At 41.5% G+C, this 17,672-nt stretch overlaps 2 protein-coding genes across 11 annotated transcripts in view; one reads left to right on the top strand and one right to left on the bottom strand.

Moving 5' to 3' along the window:
• Positions 1-17,672, bottom strand: part of STX8 (syntaxin 8) — a 691,269-nt gene that overhangs the window by 358,754 nt on the left and 314,843 nt on the right. The gene's annotated exons all lie outside the window — the stretch shown is intronic.
• The window catches only part of CFAP52 (cilia and flagella associated protein 52), a 71,302-nt gene that overhangs the window by 28,996 nt on the left and 24,634 nt on the right, over positions 1-17,672 (top strand). Inside the window, exons 7-8 of the mRNA XM_050765319.1 lie at positions 9,322-9,422; positions 13,655-13,825. Coding sequence (XP_050621276.1) covers positions 9,322-9,422; positions 13,655-13,825 — 272 coding nt within the window. The remainder of the gene's footprint in view (positions 1-9,321; positions 9,423-13,654; positions 13,826-17,672) is intronic.

The following is a 17,672-nucleotide window of genomic DNA, read 5'->3' as shown; positions in this document are numbered from 1 at the left end:
GTCGCCCAGGCTGGAGTGCAGTGGCATGATCTTGGCTCACTGCAACTTCCACCTCCCTGGTTCAAGCGATTGTCCCTCCTCAGCCTCTCAAGTAGCTGAGACTACAGGCGTGCCCCACCATACCCGACTAATTTTTGTATTTTTCAGTAGAGACAGGGTTTCATCATGTTGGCCAGGCTGGTCTTGAACTCCTGACCTCAGGTGATGCGCCCACCTTGGTCTTTCAAAGTGCTGGGATTACAGGTGTGAGTCACCGCACCTGGCCAAAGCACACTTTCTTAATGAAGAAAGAGTTTGTGGGAAAACATAAAAAGTCAGTGATGGACCCAAAGCCACATCTCAATTTGCAAGGTACATTGGCCAGTTCTCTATGCCCTCATCCCTGGTTTTTATTCAGGGTAAAGACATTTCTAGGTGTCCTGAATTAGGGAATCAGAACCACATTTATGTTCACCTCTTCAAAGCATAGGGCCCGTTGCTTTGTGATTTTAAACCGCATTGGTTCCAGCCCCATTGCCATACATAAGTGTGCTCTTTGATCTATAAAACTATATAAAAATTTTTGTCTACTGTACTAACTAGATCTTAGATTTTAGCCTCAGCTGACATTATAAGTCGCGAAAAAGACCTATAAATAGTCAACTGTTTATATTTACAGAATTCCTCGCAATTCTAGTTAAAAGGACAGTTAGAGACTTTGATATTTACACCAAAATAAAAAGCTACCATCAAAGGATCATTTTATATAATAAGTGCTGCTATTTCCAGCAGCCCAGAAACTCACTAGGGCTTTTTCTACTAAACTTTGAATTTAAAAGCTTGTACTAGGTTCTGCACCTGCCTATCTCATTTCTGATAACAGAACAGATGGTTCTAACTAAGCTTAGATACTTTTCCACGTAGCAGATATTCTCAAGAAACTTTGAAATACTGCACTGTGTTCCTGGGAAAATGTCAGAGTTTTCTTAGTCACATAATCATTTAATATTCAAGCATTCAAGGAGATGCATAACAAGAGGGGAAAACTATAGTGTAAGTAGAGAAGAGTTAAGAAAAAATTTTACAAGAGATTGAAGTGTAGCTTTTCAAGTGTGTTTTTTCTAATTCTTTTTAGGATAGGAATTCTTTTTTTATTATTACACTTTAAGTTCTGGGATACATGTGCAGAACGTGCAGGTTTGTTACGTAGGTATACATGTGCCATGGTGGTTTGCTGCACCCATCAACCCGTCGTCTACATTAGGTATTTCTCCTAACGCTATCCCTCTTCTAGCTCCCAACCCCCGACAGGCCCCAGTATGTGATCTTCCCCTCCCTGTGTCCATGTGTTCTCGTTGTTCAACTCCCACTTATGAGTGAGAACATGTGGTGTTTGGTTTTCTGTTCCTGTGTTAGTTTGCTGAGAATGATGGTTTCCAGCTTCACCATGTCCCTGCAAAGGACATGAACTCATCCTTTTTTATGGCTGCATAGTAGTCCATGGTGTATATGTGCCATATTTTCTTTCTATCCAGTCTATCATTGATGGGCATTTGGGTTGGTTCCAAGTCTTTGCTATTGTGAGTAGTGCCACAATAAACATACGTATGCATGTAGAATGATTTGTAATCCTTTGGGTATATACCTAGTAATAGGATTCCTGGGTCAAATGGTATTTCTGGTTCTAGATCCTTGAAGAATCACCACACCATCTTCCACAATGGTTGAACTAATTTACGCTCCCACCAACAGTGTAAAAGTGTTCCTATTTCTCCACATCCTCTCCAGCATCTGTTATTTCCTGACTTTTTAATGATCGCCATTCTAACTGGTGTGAGATAGTATCTCACTGTGGTTTTGATTTGCATTTCTCTAATGACCAGTGATGATGAGCTTTTTTTCGTATGTTTGTTGGCCGCAGAAATGTCTTCTTTTGCAAATTGTCTGTTCATATAGGATAGGAATTCTAATATATTAAACAAATAAAAACAAAGCACATCAGGTTAAGCAGAGCAAGTCTTAGAGGCCTGCCAGTGCCAACTCCTGAGATGCCACCAAAGGGCTCCATATAACACTACCTGAAAACTACTGGATTTTTTGTTTTGTTTTGTTTTCCTAGCACTTGGGAACTAAATATCTCTCTAGCAAAGATGCTGGCTGTCTTAGGGTTTCTCAAACCTTTGGCACTTAAGTCACCTGTGGATGCTGAAATTCTTAACCATGCAGGTCTGATGGTCAACTCCACAAGGCAATGGTTCCAAGACACCTTTTCCATGGGTGAAAAGAAAATAATTCCTGTGGAATGAAGGTGTCACTGAAGATGTTTGGTTTCAATATCAAGTGATCTTACCCACTTTGAAACTCTACTTAAATATTTGTTCAGGCCAGGCCGGTGGCTCACACCTGTAATCCCAGCACTCCGGGAGGTTGAGGTGGGCAGACTGCTTGAGTCCAGGAGTTCAAGTCCAGCCTGGGTGACATGGTGAAACCCCCTCTCTACAAAAAAAATGAAAATTAGCTGGGCATGATGGAGCATGCCTGTAGTCCCAGCTACTCAGGAGGCTGGGGCAGAGGAGGCGGTGAGCTGAGATTAAACCACTGCACTCTAGCCTGTGTGACAGAGTGAGACCCTGTCTCAAAAAAATAAATAAATAAAAATTGCTTTATGGTTAGAAAGGCAAATAATTGGAAAGGTTTAAAACTGACCTGTTGGCTAGGTGTGGTGGCTTATGCTTGTAATCTCAGCATTTTGGGAGGCCGAGATGGGCAGAAAACTTGAGGTCAGGAGTTCAAGACCAGCCTTGCCAACATGGTGAAACAGCGTCTCTACTAAAAATACAAAAATTAGCCAGGTATGGTGGCATGTGCCTGTAATCCCAGCTACTCGGAAGGCTGAGGCAGGCGAATCACTTGAGTCTGGGAGGTGGAGGCTGCAGTAACCAAGATCACGTCACTGCACTCCAGCCTGGGCAACAGAGTGAGACCCTGTCTCAAACAAAAAAAAAGAAAACTAAAACAAAAAAAAACCTTAAACTAAAATTGACCTATTAGGCATACAGTACTAAAACGAAGATGATGATGATGACAATGATAATAAAAGTACATGCTGTATAAGATCTGTGTGAGGAAAACTATAAAACCGTGACAAAATAAATCAAGTAAGAACTAAATATATATTTCTCCTTTCCTTTTTCTTTCTTTCTTTTTTTTTTTTTTTTTTTGGAACAGAGTCTCACTCTGTCGCCCAGGCTGGAGTGCAGTGGCACGATCTTGGCTCACTGCAAGCTCTGCCTCCCGGGTTCGCGCCATTCTCCTGCCTCAGCCTCCCAAGTAGCTGGGACTATAGGCACCTGCCACCATGCCCGGCTAATGTTTTGTATTTTTAGTAGAGATGGAGTTTCACCGTGTTAGCCAGGATGGTCTCGATCTCCTGAGCTTGTGATCCGCCTGCCTCGGCCTCTCAAAATGCTGGGATTACAGGCGTGAGCCACTGCACCTGGCCCTAAGTAGATATTTCATGTTCATGGATAGGAGGACTCAATATTGTTCAGATATGAGTTCTTCTTAATTTGAACTATAGATTTAATGCAATCCCAATAAACATCCCAGAAAGTTATTTTGTGGCTATAGACAAACTTATTCTACAGTTTACACAGAGGGGCAAAAGCCTCAGAGCAGAAAGCACAATATTGATACCTAATGTAGATGACGGGTTGATGGGTGCAGCAAACCACCATGGCACGTGTATACCTATGTAACAAACCTGCATGTTCTGCACATGTATCCCAGAACTTAAAGTATAATTTTTTTAAAAGGAAAGCACAGTATTGAAGAACACAGTTGGAGGAGTGACACTACCAGATTTCAAGACTTGTCAGAAAACTACAGTAATTAAGACAGTGTAGTGTTGGTGAAAGAATAAATAAATGGATCAATGGGACAGAATAGAGAGCCCAAAAAGGAATTCACATAAATACAGTCAACTGATCTTTGGTGAAGGAGCAAAGCAAATACAATGGAAAAAAGATAGTCTTTTTAATAAATAATGCTCAACAACTGGAAAACCAAAAAAAAAAAAAAAAAAAAAAAGCCTAGATACAGACTTTATACCTTTCACAAAAATTAACTCAAAATGGATTACAGACCTAAAACACAAAACACTAAAACTCCTGAAAGATAAAATCCAGAAGATCTAAGGTTTGATGATAACTTTTAGCTATAATACCAAAGACATGGCCTGTGAAAGAAAGAATTGAAAAGCTGGACTTTCTTAAAATCAAAAATTCTGCTGGATGAAAGACACCATCAAGAGAATGAAAAGTAAAGATACAGAGTGAGAGAAAATATTGGCAAAAGACATACCTGAATAAGGACTGTTACCCAAAATATACAGATAACCTTTTTTTTTTTTTGAGACGCAGTCTCGCTCTGTTGCCCAGGATGGAGTGCAGTGGGGCGATCTCGGCTCAATGCAAGCTCCACCTCCTGGGTTCACGCCATTCTCCTTCCTCAGCTTCCCAAGTAGCTGGGACTACAGGTGCCCGCCACCACGACTGGCTAATATTTTGTTTTGTTTTGTTTTGTTTTTAGCAGAGACAGGGTTTCACCATGTTAGCCAGGATGGTCTCGATCTCCAGACCTCGTGATCCACCTGCCTTGGCCTCCCAAAGTGCTAAGATTATAGGTGTGAGCCACTGTGCCCAGCCTATACAAAGAACTTTTAAAACTCGACAATAAGAAATGGGTCAAAGACCTTAACTGCCACCTCACCTAAAGAAGATATAGAGGCCAGGCGCGGTGGCTCAAGCCTGTGATCCCAGCACTTTGGGAGGCCGAGACGGGTGGATCACAAGGTCAGGAGATTGAGACCATCCTGGCTAACACGGTGAAACCCCGTCTCTACTAAAAAATACAAAAAACTAGCCGGGCAAGGTGGCGGGCGCCTGTAATCCCAGCTACTCGGGAGGCTGAGGCAGGAGAATGGCGTGAACCTGGGAGGTGGAGCTTGCAGTGAGCTGAGATCCGGCCACTGCACTCCAGCCCAGGGGACAGAGCGAGACTCCATCTCAAAAAAAAAAAAAAAAAAAAAAAAAAAAGAAGATATACAAGATGGTGGCTGGGCATGTTGGCTCACTCCTGTAATCTCAGCACTTTGGGAGGCAGAGGTGGGTGGATCACTTGAGGTCAGGAGTATAAGACCAGTGGGGTCAACGTGGTGAAGCCTGTCTCTACTAAAAACACAAAAATTAGCCAAGTGTGGTGGTACGAGTCTGTAATCCCAGCTACTAGGGAGGCTGAGGCAGGAGAATCACTTGAACCCGGGAGGTGGAGGTTGCAGTGAGCCGAGATTGCGCCACTGCACTCCAGCCTGTGGGACAGAGCAAGACTCTGTCTCAAAAAAAAATAAAAAAGAAGAAGAAGAAGATATACAGATGGCAAGTAAGCATATGGAAAGATACTCTACATCTTATATCAGCCGGGAAATGTAATTAAAACAGCAATGAGACACCACTACATACCTTTTCAAATGGCCAAAGTCCAGAACACTCACAACACCTAGTATTGACAGAGATGGAGAGCAATAAGTACCATTGTTCATTGCTGATGGGAATGCAAAATAGTATGGCCACTGTGGAAGATAGTTCAGTGGTTTCTTGCAAAATTAAACATACTCTTACCGTGTAATCCAGCAATTGCACTCCTTGCTATTTACCCAAAGGAGCTAAAAACTTACGTTCACACAAGAACCTGTGCACAGACGTTTATAGAAGCTTTATCCATAGTTGCCAAAATTTGGAAGCAACCGAGATGTCCTTCACTAAGTAAAGGGATACATCCAAACAATGGAATATTAATCAGTACTAAAAAGAAACGAGCTATAAAGTCAGGAAAAGTCTTTATAGGAAAAGAAGGAAACTGAGATGCACATTACTGAGTGAAAGATGCCAGTCTGAAAAGACTACACACCGTTTGATTCTAGCTATATGACATTCTGGAAAAGGCAAAATTAAGGAGACAATGAAAAGATCAGGATAGGCATGGTGGCTGACGCCTATAATCCCAACACTTTGGGAGGCTGAGGTGGGCGGATCACGAGGTCAGGAGATCGAGACCACCTGCCAACATGGTAAAACTCCATGTCCACTAAAAATACAAAAATTAGCCGGCGTCATGGCGTGTGCCTATGATCCCAGCTACTCAGGAGGCTGAGGCAGGAGAATTGCTTGAACTCGGGAGGTGGAGGTTGCAGTGAGCTGAGATCACGCCATTGTACTTCAGCCTGGCGACAGAGTGAGACTCCATCTTAAAAAAAAAAAAAAAAAAGATAAGTGCTTGCCATGGGTTAGTGGGGAGGGAGGGTGAATAGGTAAAACACAGAGGATGCTTTGGATGGTGAAACTATTCTGTATGACACTATCATGGTAAATATATGTGGCTATTAATTTGTCCAAACACAGAGAGTATACAATGCGAAGAGGAAACCCTAATGTACACAATGGGTTGTGGGTGATAATGATGTGTCCACATAGGTTTATTAGCTGTCATATATCTACTCTGCTGGAAGATATTGATAATGGGAGAGGCTCTTTAGCTGTGGGGTAAAGAAGTACTGGGGAAACCTCGAATACTTGTATCTTCTGTTTAATTTTGCTGTGAACTTAAAACTGCTCTAAAAAAAATAGCCTAGTAAAAACAAAAATAGGCCAGGCAAGGTGGCTCATGCCTGTAATCTTAGTGCTCTGGGAGGCCAAGGCAGAAGGATCACTTGAGGCTGGAGTTTGAGGCCAGCCTGGGCAGCATAGAAAGACCCTATCTCTATGAAGAGTTTTTAAAAATTAGCCATCATGGTAGCATACATCTATAGTCCTGGCTACTCGGGAGGCTGAGGCAGAGAATTGCTTCATCCCAGGAGTTCATGGTTACAGTGAGCTGTGGTTGTGTGACTACACTGCAGCCTGGGTGGTAGAGACCCTGTCTCCAAAGTACACACACACACACACACACACACACATGAACGTGCAAACAAAAAAATGGTGTGTGTCAATAAATGCTGATGTGTCAGATATGGTGCAAAACCCCTTCCTTACATGATCTCATTCGATCCTCATAAACGCCTAATGAGATAGGTACCATTTTCATACCTGCTTTACAGATGAGAAGACTGAGGCTCATACCATTGGAGATCTCCTGGCTTGCAAGTAGTAGAGCTGAGATTTCAACCCAGGCCGACTGGCTCCAGAACTCATGCACTTGAATGACGTCACTTGAATGACGTCAGTTGTAGTTTTAAAAAGTTTATTTAGAAATCACACATATGTAGCTTCGAGGCTCCGTTGAACTCTTTACCGCTCGCATCCCCAAGTCCCCAAACAAATGCTACAAAGATTCACTCCAGGTTGTCCCCTCACAGGCCGAGCCTTCATCCTGTTGTCCTGCTGAGGCACTTTGGAAGTTAGGGGTGAGGAGTGGAAACCGGGGAACATATAATTCTGGTCCTCGCCTTCACGTTCTCGAGCCTTGGTTTCTCTTCTCAGTCACAAAATGTCTTTTGAGCCACAACAGGCTAAATTCAGTTTAAAGTAACTTGAAAGAGCATGGTATTTGTTTTATAATATTCAAAATTCATTAAGACACAAACCTATACAGTCATTAGCTATATTGATAGTTTTAAAATTGAATGTTGTGGCCAAGTGCAGTGGCTCACACCTGTAATCCCATCACTTTGGGAGGCTGAGGCAGGAGGATCCCTTCAGGTGAGGAGTTCGAGACCAGCCTGGCCAACATGGCGAAACCCCATCTCTACTGAAAATACAAAAATTGGCTGGGCACAGTGGCTCACACCTGTAATCCCAGCACTTTGGGAGGCCAAGGCAGGTGGATCACGAGGTCAGGAGATCGAGACCATCCTGGCTAACACGGTGAAACCCCATCTCTACTAAAAAGATACAAAAAATTAGCTGGGCATGGTGGTGGGCGCCTGTAGTCCCAGCTACTCGGGAGGCTGAGGCAGGAGAATGGCGTGAACCCGGGAGGCAGAGCTTGCAGTGAGCCAAGACAGGCCTGGGCGACAGAGCAAGACTCCGATTCAAAAAAAAAAAGAAAAAAGAAAATACAAAAATTAACCAGGCATGATGGCGCCTGCCTGTAATCCCAGCTACTCTGGTGGCTGAGTCACGAGAATCGCTTGAACCCGGGAGGCAGAGGTTGCAGTGAGTTGAGATCATGCCACTGCACTCCAGTCTGAGTGACAGAGAGAGACTCTGTCTCAAGAAAACAATAATGATAACAAATAAATAAAATGTTGCTCATGCACATTTTAAAATTAGAACTTCACAGTGAATGCTATAAAACAACCAGCATACATCATCAAACTTTTTCTTTGGAGTGAGTAGTGGGGGGCACCCCAACCTTTGAAAAGCACTTTAAATTTTAAATATGTTTCCCCCTCTTACGTAGTACATGTTGTAGTTCAGATAATACAGTCACCAATCAATAAGGAGTCTTTTGTGCTTTCTTGGGATGTTAAATATGGTCCCTTTGCATTTGTGAGAATTAAGTTCTGGTGAAAACAGTGGCAGCTGAGAGACTAGCATTGCTGAGGTTATGCTTATACCTTCTCTTGGCCGTATTTGAGTGGATGTAAAAGTGTTAATTTTTTTTTTTTTTTTTTTTTTTTTTTTTGAGACGGAGTCTCGCTCTGTCGCCCAGGCTGGAGTGCAGTGGCGCGATCTCGGCTCACTGCAAGCTCCGCCTCCCGGGTTCACGCCATTCTCCTGCCTCAGCCTCCCCAGTAGCTGGGACTACAGGCGTCCACCACCACGCCCGGCTAATTTTTTGTATTTTTAGTAGACACAGGGTTTCACCGTGGTCTATCTCCTGACCTTGTGATCCGCCCGCCTCAGCCTCCCAAAGTGCTGGGATTACAGGGCCACCGCGCCCGGCCAAAAGTGTTAATTTTTAAAATATTCAAAATGCACCAGTGGTTTTCGGGAGGAAGCATGATGAAGCCTCTTTGCATCCTGCAGGCCCAGGAGGGTTACTTCCTGGCAAGTGAGCTCGGTGTTGGCATTGAATTCCCTTGGTCAGCCTGGGGGTGCATCGTGAGCAGAACCTTCATGAACGTCCTCCAGGCAATGTGTGCGGCACTGGCATGACTTTGGCCATCTTTTTAATTCATCTTTCATTTGGCCTTTTTCTTTTTTTTTTTTTAATTAACATTTGAATTTTTTTAATTGCCATAGGTTTTGGGGGAACAGGTGGTTATTGGTTACATGAGTAAATTCTTCAGTGGTAATTTGTGAGATTATGGTGCCTTTTTCTTAACACTGTTTCTCCCCGCAGGGAGTGTCAGCTATCAGGTGCCTGAAGATGGGGGGTTTGTTGGTGGGCTCTGGAGCCGGACTCCTGGTCTTCTGTAAAAGCCCTAGCTACAAACCCATCAAGTAAGTTCTGGGCCTCACAGAGTGGGGCTGGGTAGAGAGCCACTAAAGGGAGGTTTGCTTAAAGCCGGCAACTCGATGCTATTGGCAAAAGTGATATTTGGTTAAAAAATTTCATCTTGCTGTTATAATGAGTAGTTGGAATCACAATAGATGGTGGCTTCTTTGCCAATGAAAAGACAAAAGCTTATGTTGAATCAAACCAAAGTAGTCCACTATTATCCAGAGGGACACTGCCCATTTAATAAATACATAAGTTTGCATTTAGCTAATACATTGAGCCGTGATGAAAGGAATGGGATGTTATAAACTTATCCAACAAATAACCCCCAATGTTAAATGTTCAAAATTGGTTAATTCAATGAAATTTATTATGCAGTGGGTACCTATTATGTGCAAAGCTTTGTGTTAGTCATGCATTTGAATACAATTTATAATAGAAATAGCCAACATTCACCAGCCATTTCTATATGCCAGATACTGTGCTATGTACATTTCTTGGCTCATTTAATCAAAATAAAATGAAACCAAACCTTATGTATTGCCATTAACAAATACTTATTCAGCACCTCCTCCAACAAAATCAATGTATTAGATGCTATTAATAAAATAAAGAAACATAAGCTATGATCTTTGTCCTCCCAGAACGTACAGACTCGTTTGGGGATAAGGTATATACATATGAAAGAAGTCACTACCAGACAAGACAGTATATTAGCACATGGTCCAGATAAAGTAAAATATATTATGAATGTTGTAGAGATCAGAGAAGAGGATGACCTTCTTGGGATGGAGAGATCAGGGAGGACAGTTCATAGAGGGATGGGCTTAAACAAAACGAGATACCCCACACATGCTCTGTATGGCCTCTGCTACCTCCCAGGAAGCCAGGGGTAGTTGCATACACATTGTAGAAATGAGCATCAGCTGTCTTCATTCAAAGAAATCTGTGTTGAACATTCGTGGTGTACCAGGCACCATTCTAGGTGCTTAGGATATCTCAGTGAATAAAACAAAAAAGGCGAAAAAAAAAAATCCCTGCCCTCATGGAGCTTACATTCTAGCAGGAAGGAAAAGGCAATAAATAAGAAACAAAATAAACACGGAAGGTACATAGTATTAGTGACAAATACAATGGAGAAAAATGAATTAGGAGTTAGAGTAAGGGGATTACAGTTTGAATAGAAGGGGGGAGGCCAGGTGCAGTGGTTCATGCCTGTAATTCCAGCACTTTAGGATGTCGAGGCAAGTGGATTGCTTGAGCCCAGGAGTTCCAGACCAGCCTGGAAGCACAGTGAAACCTCATTTCTACAAAAAATACAAAATTTAGCCAGATGTGGTGGCACACACCTGTAGTCCCAGCTACTCAGGAGGCTGAAGCAGGAGGATTGATTGAGGTTGATCAATCAACCTCAAGGTTGAGGCTGGAGTGAGCCATGATTGCAGCACTGCACTCAGCCTGGGTGACAGAGCGAGACCTTGTCTCAATTTTTTTGTTTAAATAAAAAAGCAGTGTATACTTTGCCATTTTAAATTCAGTGGTCAAGGTAGGGCTTATTGAGAATGTTTTGGCCCAGTTTCATGCCTGTATGAAGGGGAATGAGGGAGGGAGGAGACTTTAGAACAATATTGGAAGCATTCCAGGTTATTATACATGTTCAAGTTTGAAAGCCACAGCCCCAGAGAATGCTGGGAGCAGCGTTTCATCAGGAGCCTGGTGCCTGGACAACCTCATGGAATAGACACTTATAAAACCTGGAATCTGATTTCTGGAGAGAGAGAGACAGACAGACAGAGAGAGATCCTCTCTTAATTTACAACCGAACCTGAATCCTAATACAGGTGAGGTGGAGAAGAGGAGTGATGAGAAACTTAACCTTAAGATAGCAAAAACCAGGAGAGGAAAGAAATAACATTCAAGTATTATCAATAATACAAGATGCAAGAGATAAAATAAAATCAAGTAAAAAACAAACTATGTTGGGTTGTCTCTGGCTGTATGAAGTAGATACAGAAAATTAACCCTCTAATTTTTTAACCCCTCATTTTTAATGTGCATATGATCCCGTTATGATGAAGATAAACTCCAAGTAATTATTACAAGGTTTGTGTCATCACTGTTTCCAAAATAACCCTGTGTGACAGTGCAGACTTAAATCAGATGTGATTTCCACCTCCAGGGCTTTTTGTAGATTGAAAAGGCAGCTCACATGAGAAGTCATGGAGACTAGAAAGGGAAGAGGTATGATCAAAACGCTCACTGCAACCTCTGCCTCCCGGGTTCAAGCGATTCTCCTGCCTCAGCTTCCAGAGTAGCTGGGATTACAGGTGCCCATCACCAAGCCCAGCTAATTTTTTTGTATTTTTAGTAGACACGGGGTTTCACCATGTTGGCCAGGCTGGTCTCAAACTCATTACCTCAGGTGATCTGCCCGCCTTGGCCTCCCAAAGTGCTAGGATTACAGGCGTGAGCCACCGCGCCCAGCCTGTTCTTCCCCTTTTATCTCTAGGCTTCACTTTGTCTTCTGAAGTTCCCAGATGCCAATAGCCAGTATTTCTTGAGGTTGTCATCTGTAGGCTAGCATACCTTACCTTCGCTGCAACCCCTGTAAAGGAGGAATTATTCTGTGGTTGAGTAAACTGAGGTCAGAGGTTTCTGACAATTTGCCTAGAGTCACAGACCTCTAGTTAGTGCAGGAAGTGGGATTTAACTTGTCTTCCTTTCTCCATTAACTGTTCTGTGTCCCACCAAATAAACCTCTAAAACACTGCACTTCCCATGCTGGCTTCCTGCACAAGAACCCGCGTTGAATTCTTCATTGTTCAAACTACATTACTTACAGAGAGAGGCTGTATTCCTAGGGCCTCATTGATTTATATGCTTTTTTTTTTTTTTTTTTTTTTTAATTCATACTCATTATAAAGGGAAGAGGGAGAAATCTGAAATGTAGAAGAGGAGAAACCAACTCCTAAAGGTTCTGGCAAGGCAACCCCTACTTTTTTTCTTTCTCTCTTTCCTTCCTTCCTTCCTTCCTTCCTTCCTTCCTTCCTTCCTTCCTTCCTTCCTCCCTCCCTCCCTCCCTCCCTCCCTACCTCCCTCTCTCCTTCCTTCCTTCCTTCCTCTCTCCTTCCTTCCTTCCTTCCTTCCTTCCTTCCTTCCTTCCTTCCTTCCTTCCTTCCTTCCTTCCTTCCTTCCTTCCTTCCTTCCTTCCTTCCTTCTTTCTTTCTTTCTTTCTTTCTTTCTTTCTTTCTTTCTTTCTTTCTTTCTTTCTTTCTTTCTTTCTTTCTTTCTTTCTTTCGACAGAGTCTCACTCTGTCACCCAGGATGGAGGACAGGGATGACATTGTGGCTCACTGCAGCCTCCAACTCCTGGGCTCAGGTGACCCTTCTACCTCAGACTCCCAAGTAGCTGGGACTATAGGTGCACACCACCACACCTGGCTAATTTATTTTATTTTATTTTTTATTTTTAGAGACAGGGTCTTGCCATGTTGCCCAGGCTAGTCTCAAACTCCTGGCCTCAAGTGGTCATCCTTGCCTAAGCCTCCCAAAGTGCTGGGATTACAGGCATGAACCACTGTACAAGCTCTGAAATGATTTTACTTATAAATAAAATTTTGTATTCTATTTTTTTTACTTAATGCAAGCATCATAAACATTTTGAGTATTATGATGTAATCTTTTTATTATGGTAACATATACGCATACTACATAATCTTTTGAACATTTTTTTAAGCAAATATTCTATGAAGCTGATGTTCCAAAGATCATTTAACTATTTCATTACGACTGGCTATCTAGGTTGTTTCCAACCTTTTACACTTTCAGATAGGGTTATCATAGCATCCTTTGACGTAAAGCATCTTCCCCCTGATTTTAGGATTATTTTTCAGAAGTGAAATTAATAAAGGGGTTAGTTGCTGTGGTCAGTTGTACCCATAGGCCTGCCTGGAATATTCCCTCTACCCAAATCCTGCCTGCATAGCACAACCCATGTCAAAATGTTATCTCACTGAAGAATCTTCCCTGACTACTTTAACCTACGCTGACCTCTGGCTTTGCTGTTCATGTGTCCACCAACTTGTGAGTAACTCCTGCATTTTCAACTGTGTCACTTCTGTGAGGGCAGGTCCGAAATTAGACGCCTGATTTGTATCCTCTGACAGGCTTCAGACGACTCATAACCACTTACTGGTTGAGTGGGTCTCCTTTACCTTTGTGCTTCTCCCTAAAGGAAGATTCAGTTGCAAGGCGGCATCACTTCTATCACACTGCGAGGAGAAGGACACCAGTTTTTCGTAGGAACAGAAGAATCGCACATTTATCGTGTCAGCTTCACGGATTTCAAAGAGACACTCATAGCAACTTGTCACTTTGAAGCTGTGGAGGATATTGTCTTTCCATTGTGAGTAGAAGAAAAAAGAAGAATGTGGAGATTTGGTGCGGTATGCAAGGACATTTAATTTTATGAATGCATTTTCAATATCAATTAACACAGTTACGATTTTGTCTCCTTAAATTTTTCTAATGTGATGAATTATTTTAATAGACTTTCCATTGTCTTCGCCATGCAATTATATTAGCTTTCCAATTCAAATTTGGGTTTCTTTAGAATACTGACTTTTCTAATCAACCCCTCCTGGAAAGGGTAAGTACCTGACAAAACCTTTCTGTTTTCCTAATGCCATCCAGGAAAAGCTTAGTACTGGCAGTCCCTGACTTATGATTTTTTTTTTTTATGATGGTGTAAAAGTGAACTGTATTCAGTAGAAAAGATATTTCAAGTACCCATACAACTATTTTGTTTTTCCCTTTCAGTACAGTATTCCATAAATTACATGAGATATTCAACACTTTATTAGAAAATAGGCTTTGTGTTAGATGAGTTTGCCCAGCTATAGGCTAATGGAAGTGTTCTGGGTATGTTTAAGGTGGGCTGGGCTAAGCTAGGATGTTCAGTAGGTTAGGTGTATTAAATGCATTTTCAACTTAGGATATTTTCAATTACATTGGGTTTATCAGGCATATAGCCCCGTCTTAAGACAAGAAGTATCTGTGGTACTTGTTTTAAAATTTCTTTCCTGTCATTTGTTTGTACCTCTTGAGGTCTTCTAGATTCACCCAGCACAAGTAAAACAAAGAACTACTGGCAGTTTTGGTATCAAAAGGAGCTTCAGTCATATGTTCCGGTACTTGATTTTGTAACACATTTTGTCTTTGGTGAGATTCATTTCATGAAGTTGGTCAGTTTTTGCTCTAAACTTCCTCAATACTTAGCTTGAATTTATAATACTCAACTTTCAGCAAGACTTATATTCAGACCTCAGTTTTGTTTTTGTTTTTGAGACGAAGCCTTGCTCTGTCACCCAGGCTGGAGTGCCATGGCAGAATCTCGACTCACTGCAACCTCCGCCTCCAGGCTTCAAGTGATTCTCCTGTCTCAGTCTCCTGAGTAGCTAGAATTACAGGCATGCGCCACCACGCCCAGCTATTTTTTTAAATTTTTGGTAGAGATGGGGTTTCACCTTGTTGGCCAGGCTGGTCTTGAACTCCTGACTTCAAGTGATCCACCCGCCTCGGCCTCCCAAGGTGCTGGGATTACAGGCGTGGGCCACCGCGCCCAGCCTCAGACCTCAGTTTTTGAGACCTTGAGCTGTGGTTTCAGTTCCCTGAATGCCTGTGATTAGGTATTTCCACGTATTTCCAACAGTGAAAATGGCTGGTGCTTTCCCATTAGGTGAATCTTTATTTGCAAGTTGGTCGTTTTCTTTTGGTTTCACCTTTTCCCCTCTTTTTTTTTTTTTTTTTTTTTTTTTTGTTAATAAGCAGTTTAGTAGAATTAATCTGTAAAATTGTTTGGCCCTGCTGCTTTTTTTAAGGGTAAATTTTAAACTATCTTTTCAATTGCTTACATAGGTATTGATCTGTTTGGGTTTTGCATCTCTTTCTTTTCCTTTTCTTTTTCTTTTCTTTTCTTTCTTTCTTTCTTTCTTTTTTTTTTTTTTTTTTTTTGAGACTGAGTCTTGCTCTGTTACCATGCTGGAGTGAAGTGGCGCGATCTCAGCTCACTGTAACCTCCGTCTCCCGGGTTCAAGCGATTCTCCTGCCTCAGTCTCCCGGGTAGCTGGGATTACAGGCGTGTGCCACCATGCCCAGCTAATTTTTATATTTTTAGTAGAGATGGGGTTTCACTATGTTGGCCAGGCTAGTCACGAGCTCCTGACCTCAGGTGATCCACCCGCCTCGGCCTCCCAAGGTGCTGAGATTATAGGCGTGAGCTACCACGCCTGGCCTCTCAAAATATTTCTCTTGCCATCAATTTTACCTAGTCTGATATTAAGATTACCACATCTTCATTCTTTTAAAATAACATTTACTAATTAGCTATTTTTGCTATAATGTAATAAACAAATTCATTGGAAAACCTAAACTTCATGTACTAAAAACAACAACAACAACAAAAGGACTTCTGGGAAAAATTGAATTAGGCCAGGATTTCTCAACCTCGGCACTACTGACATTTTGAGTTAGATAACTTGGTATTGTGGATGCGATTCTATGCGTTAAAGGATGTTTGGCAGCATCCCTGGCCTCTACCCATCGGATGCGAGTAGCAGCTCCTTCCCTGCAATTATGACAACCAAAAAACGGCCCCAGACTTTGCCAAACTTCCCCTGGTGGTAAAATTACCCGTAGCTGAGAATCACTGTGGTTAGGCCAGACCTCTTAACACCGATGCAATTTTGTAATCAGAGCACTAACAAACCAGTCACAATGTTAATAAAATATTAGCATGGTTAGAAAGGGTTTATTAACTTCCTAATAAGTAAAGAAATACTGCAGTAAATGTAGGACTTCACTTTTTAATAAGTAAGGGTAACTTTCTAAAAGGAGATTTAAAAAGACTTGAGGCTGCTGAGTTGTGGAGATGAACTAAACTAAGAGGAAGAACATAGACTAAATGTATGGAACTGCTTTCTTCCTTTACTTACTAATTTAGTTGTGTTAATGTTCTTTGTTTTCAGTTGCTATTATTTTATATACCAAAGCATTATTATACTGAGATAAATCATGCATGAACCAATGAAACTTTTGTAATATTCTATTAAGTTGGTGCAAAAATAATTGCGGTTTAACTATCATTTGCCTTTTTACCAATTGCATGTAAGCTAATATTCATTACAGAAACGTGCATTGTAGCAAAAGAGAGTGTATTGTCTTTTTTCTACTCTTTATTTTCAACCTATTAGTGTTTAGTTTTAGGTAAGTCTTAGTATTTTAATAGAATTTAATTCATTCATACTTATTACTATCTGATAAGTTTATAGATTTTTCTATTTAATGTATTTACTTTTTTTGTCTTTTCTTGTAGTCATCATGTTTTATTTGGTTCTGTTTTAATCTTTGCTGCATACAACTTGGAAACTATCTACTTTATTTGTATTCATTTAGTGGTTACCCTTGAATTTTTTTGTTTATTTGTTTGTTTTGTTTTGTTTTGTTTTTAGGAGATAAGGTCTTGCGTTGTTACCCAGGCTAGAGCACAGTGATGCAATCATAGCTAACTGCAACCTAGAACTCCTGGGGTTAAGCAATCCTCCTGCCTTAACCCCTGGTCTGGAGTAGCTGGGACTGCGGGCATGCACCACCATGCCCAGCTAATTAAAAAAAAAATTTTTTTTTTTTTTCAGAAACAGGGTCTCACTATGTTGCCCAAGTTGATTTCCAACTGCCATCCTCAAGCACTCCTCCTACCTTGGCCTCCCAGAGCACAGGCCTCTCAGATTATAGGCAAGAACCACTGCAGTCAACCTCTAAATTTTTAATGTACATATTTAAATATAGTTTTTCATCGAAGACTACAGTTAACCAATGTTTGTATCCAATCTGCCAAAAAGGCAAGAGTCTCAGCATATTTTTATTTTACCTTTCCTCCACCATGTCCTATGTTGAAATTATTTGGAATTCTAGATCTTTGGTTTTATCAGTCTCTCTCTCTCTTGTGTGTTTTTTTTTTTTTTTTTTTTTTTTTTAAACACATCAATCCCTTTGGATTCTTTTTTTTTTTTTTTTTGGAATTCTTTCAGAAACAATCTATGTACAGAAAATTTGGTCTCAGCCAGGTGCAGTGGCTCATGCCTGTAATCACAGCACTTTGCGAGACTGAGGCAGGAAGAATAACAAGCCCAGCAGTTTGAGACTCACCTGGGTAAGATGGTGAGACACCCCCTCCTCATCTTTCCAAAACTAAA

Source organism: Macaca thibetana, chromosome 16 (assembly GCF_024542745.1).
Source record: "Macaca thibetana thibetana isolate TM-01 chromosome 16, ASM2454274v1, whole genome shotgun sequence".
NCBI classification, from domain to species: Eukaryota; Metazoa; Chordata; class Mammalia; order Primates; family Cercopithecidae; genus Macaca; species Macaca thibetana.
The sequence above is the reverse complement of the archived record's forward strand: the minus strand, read 5'-3'. Positions and strand labels throughout refer to the sequence as shown.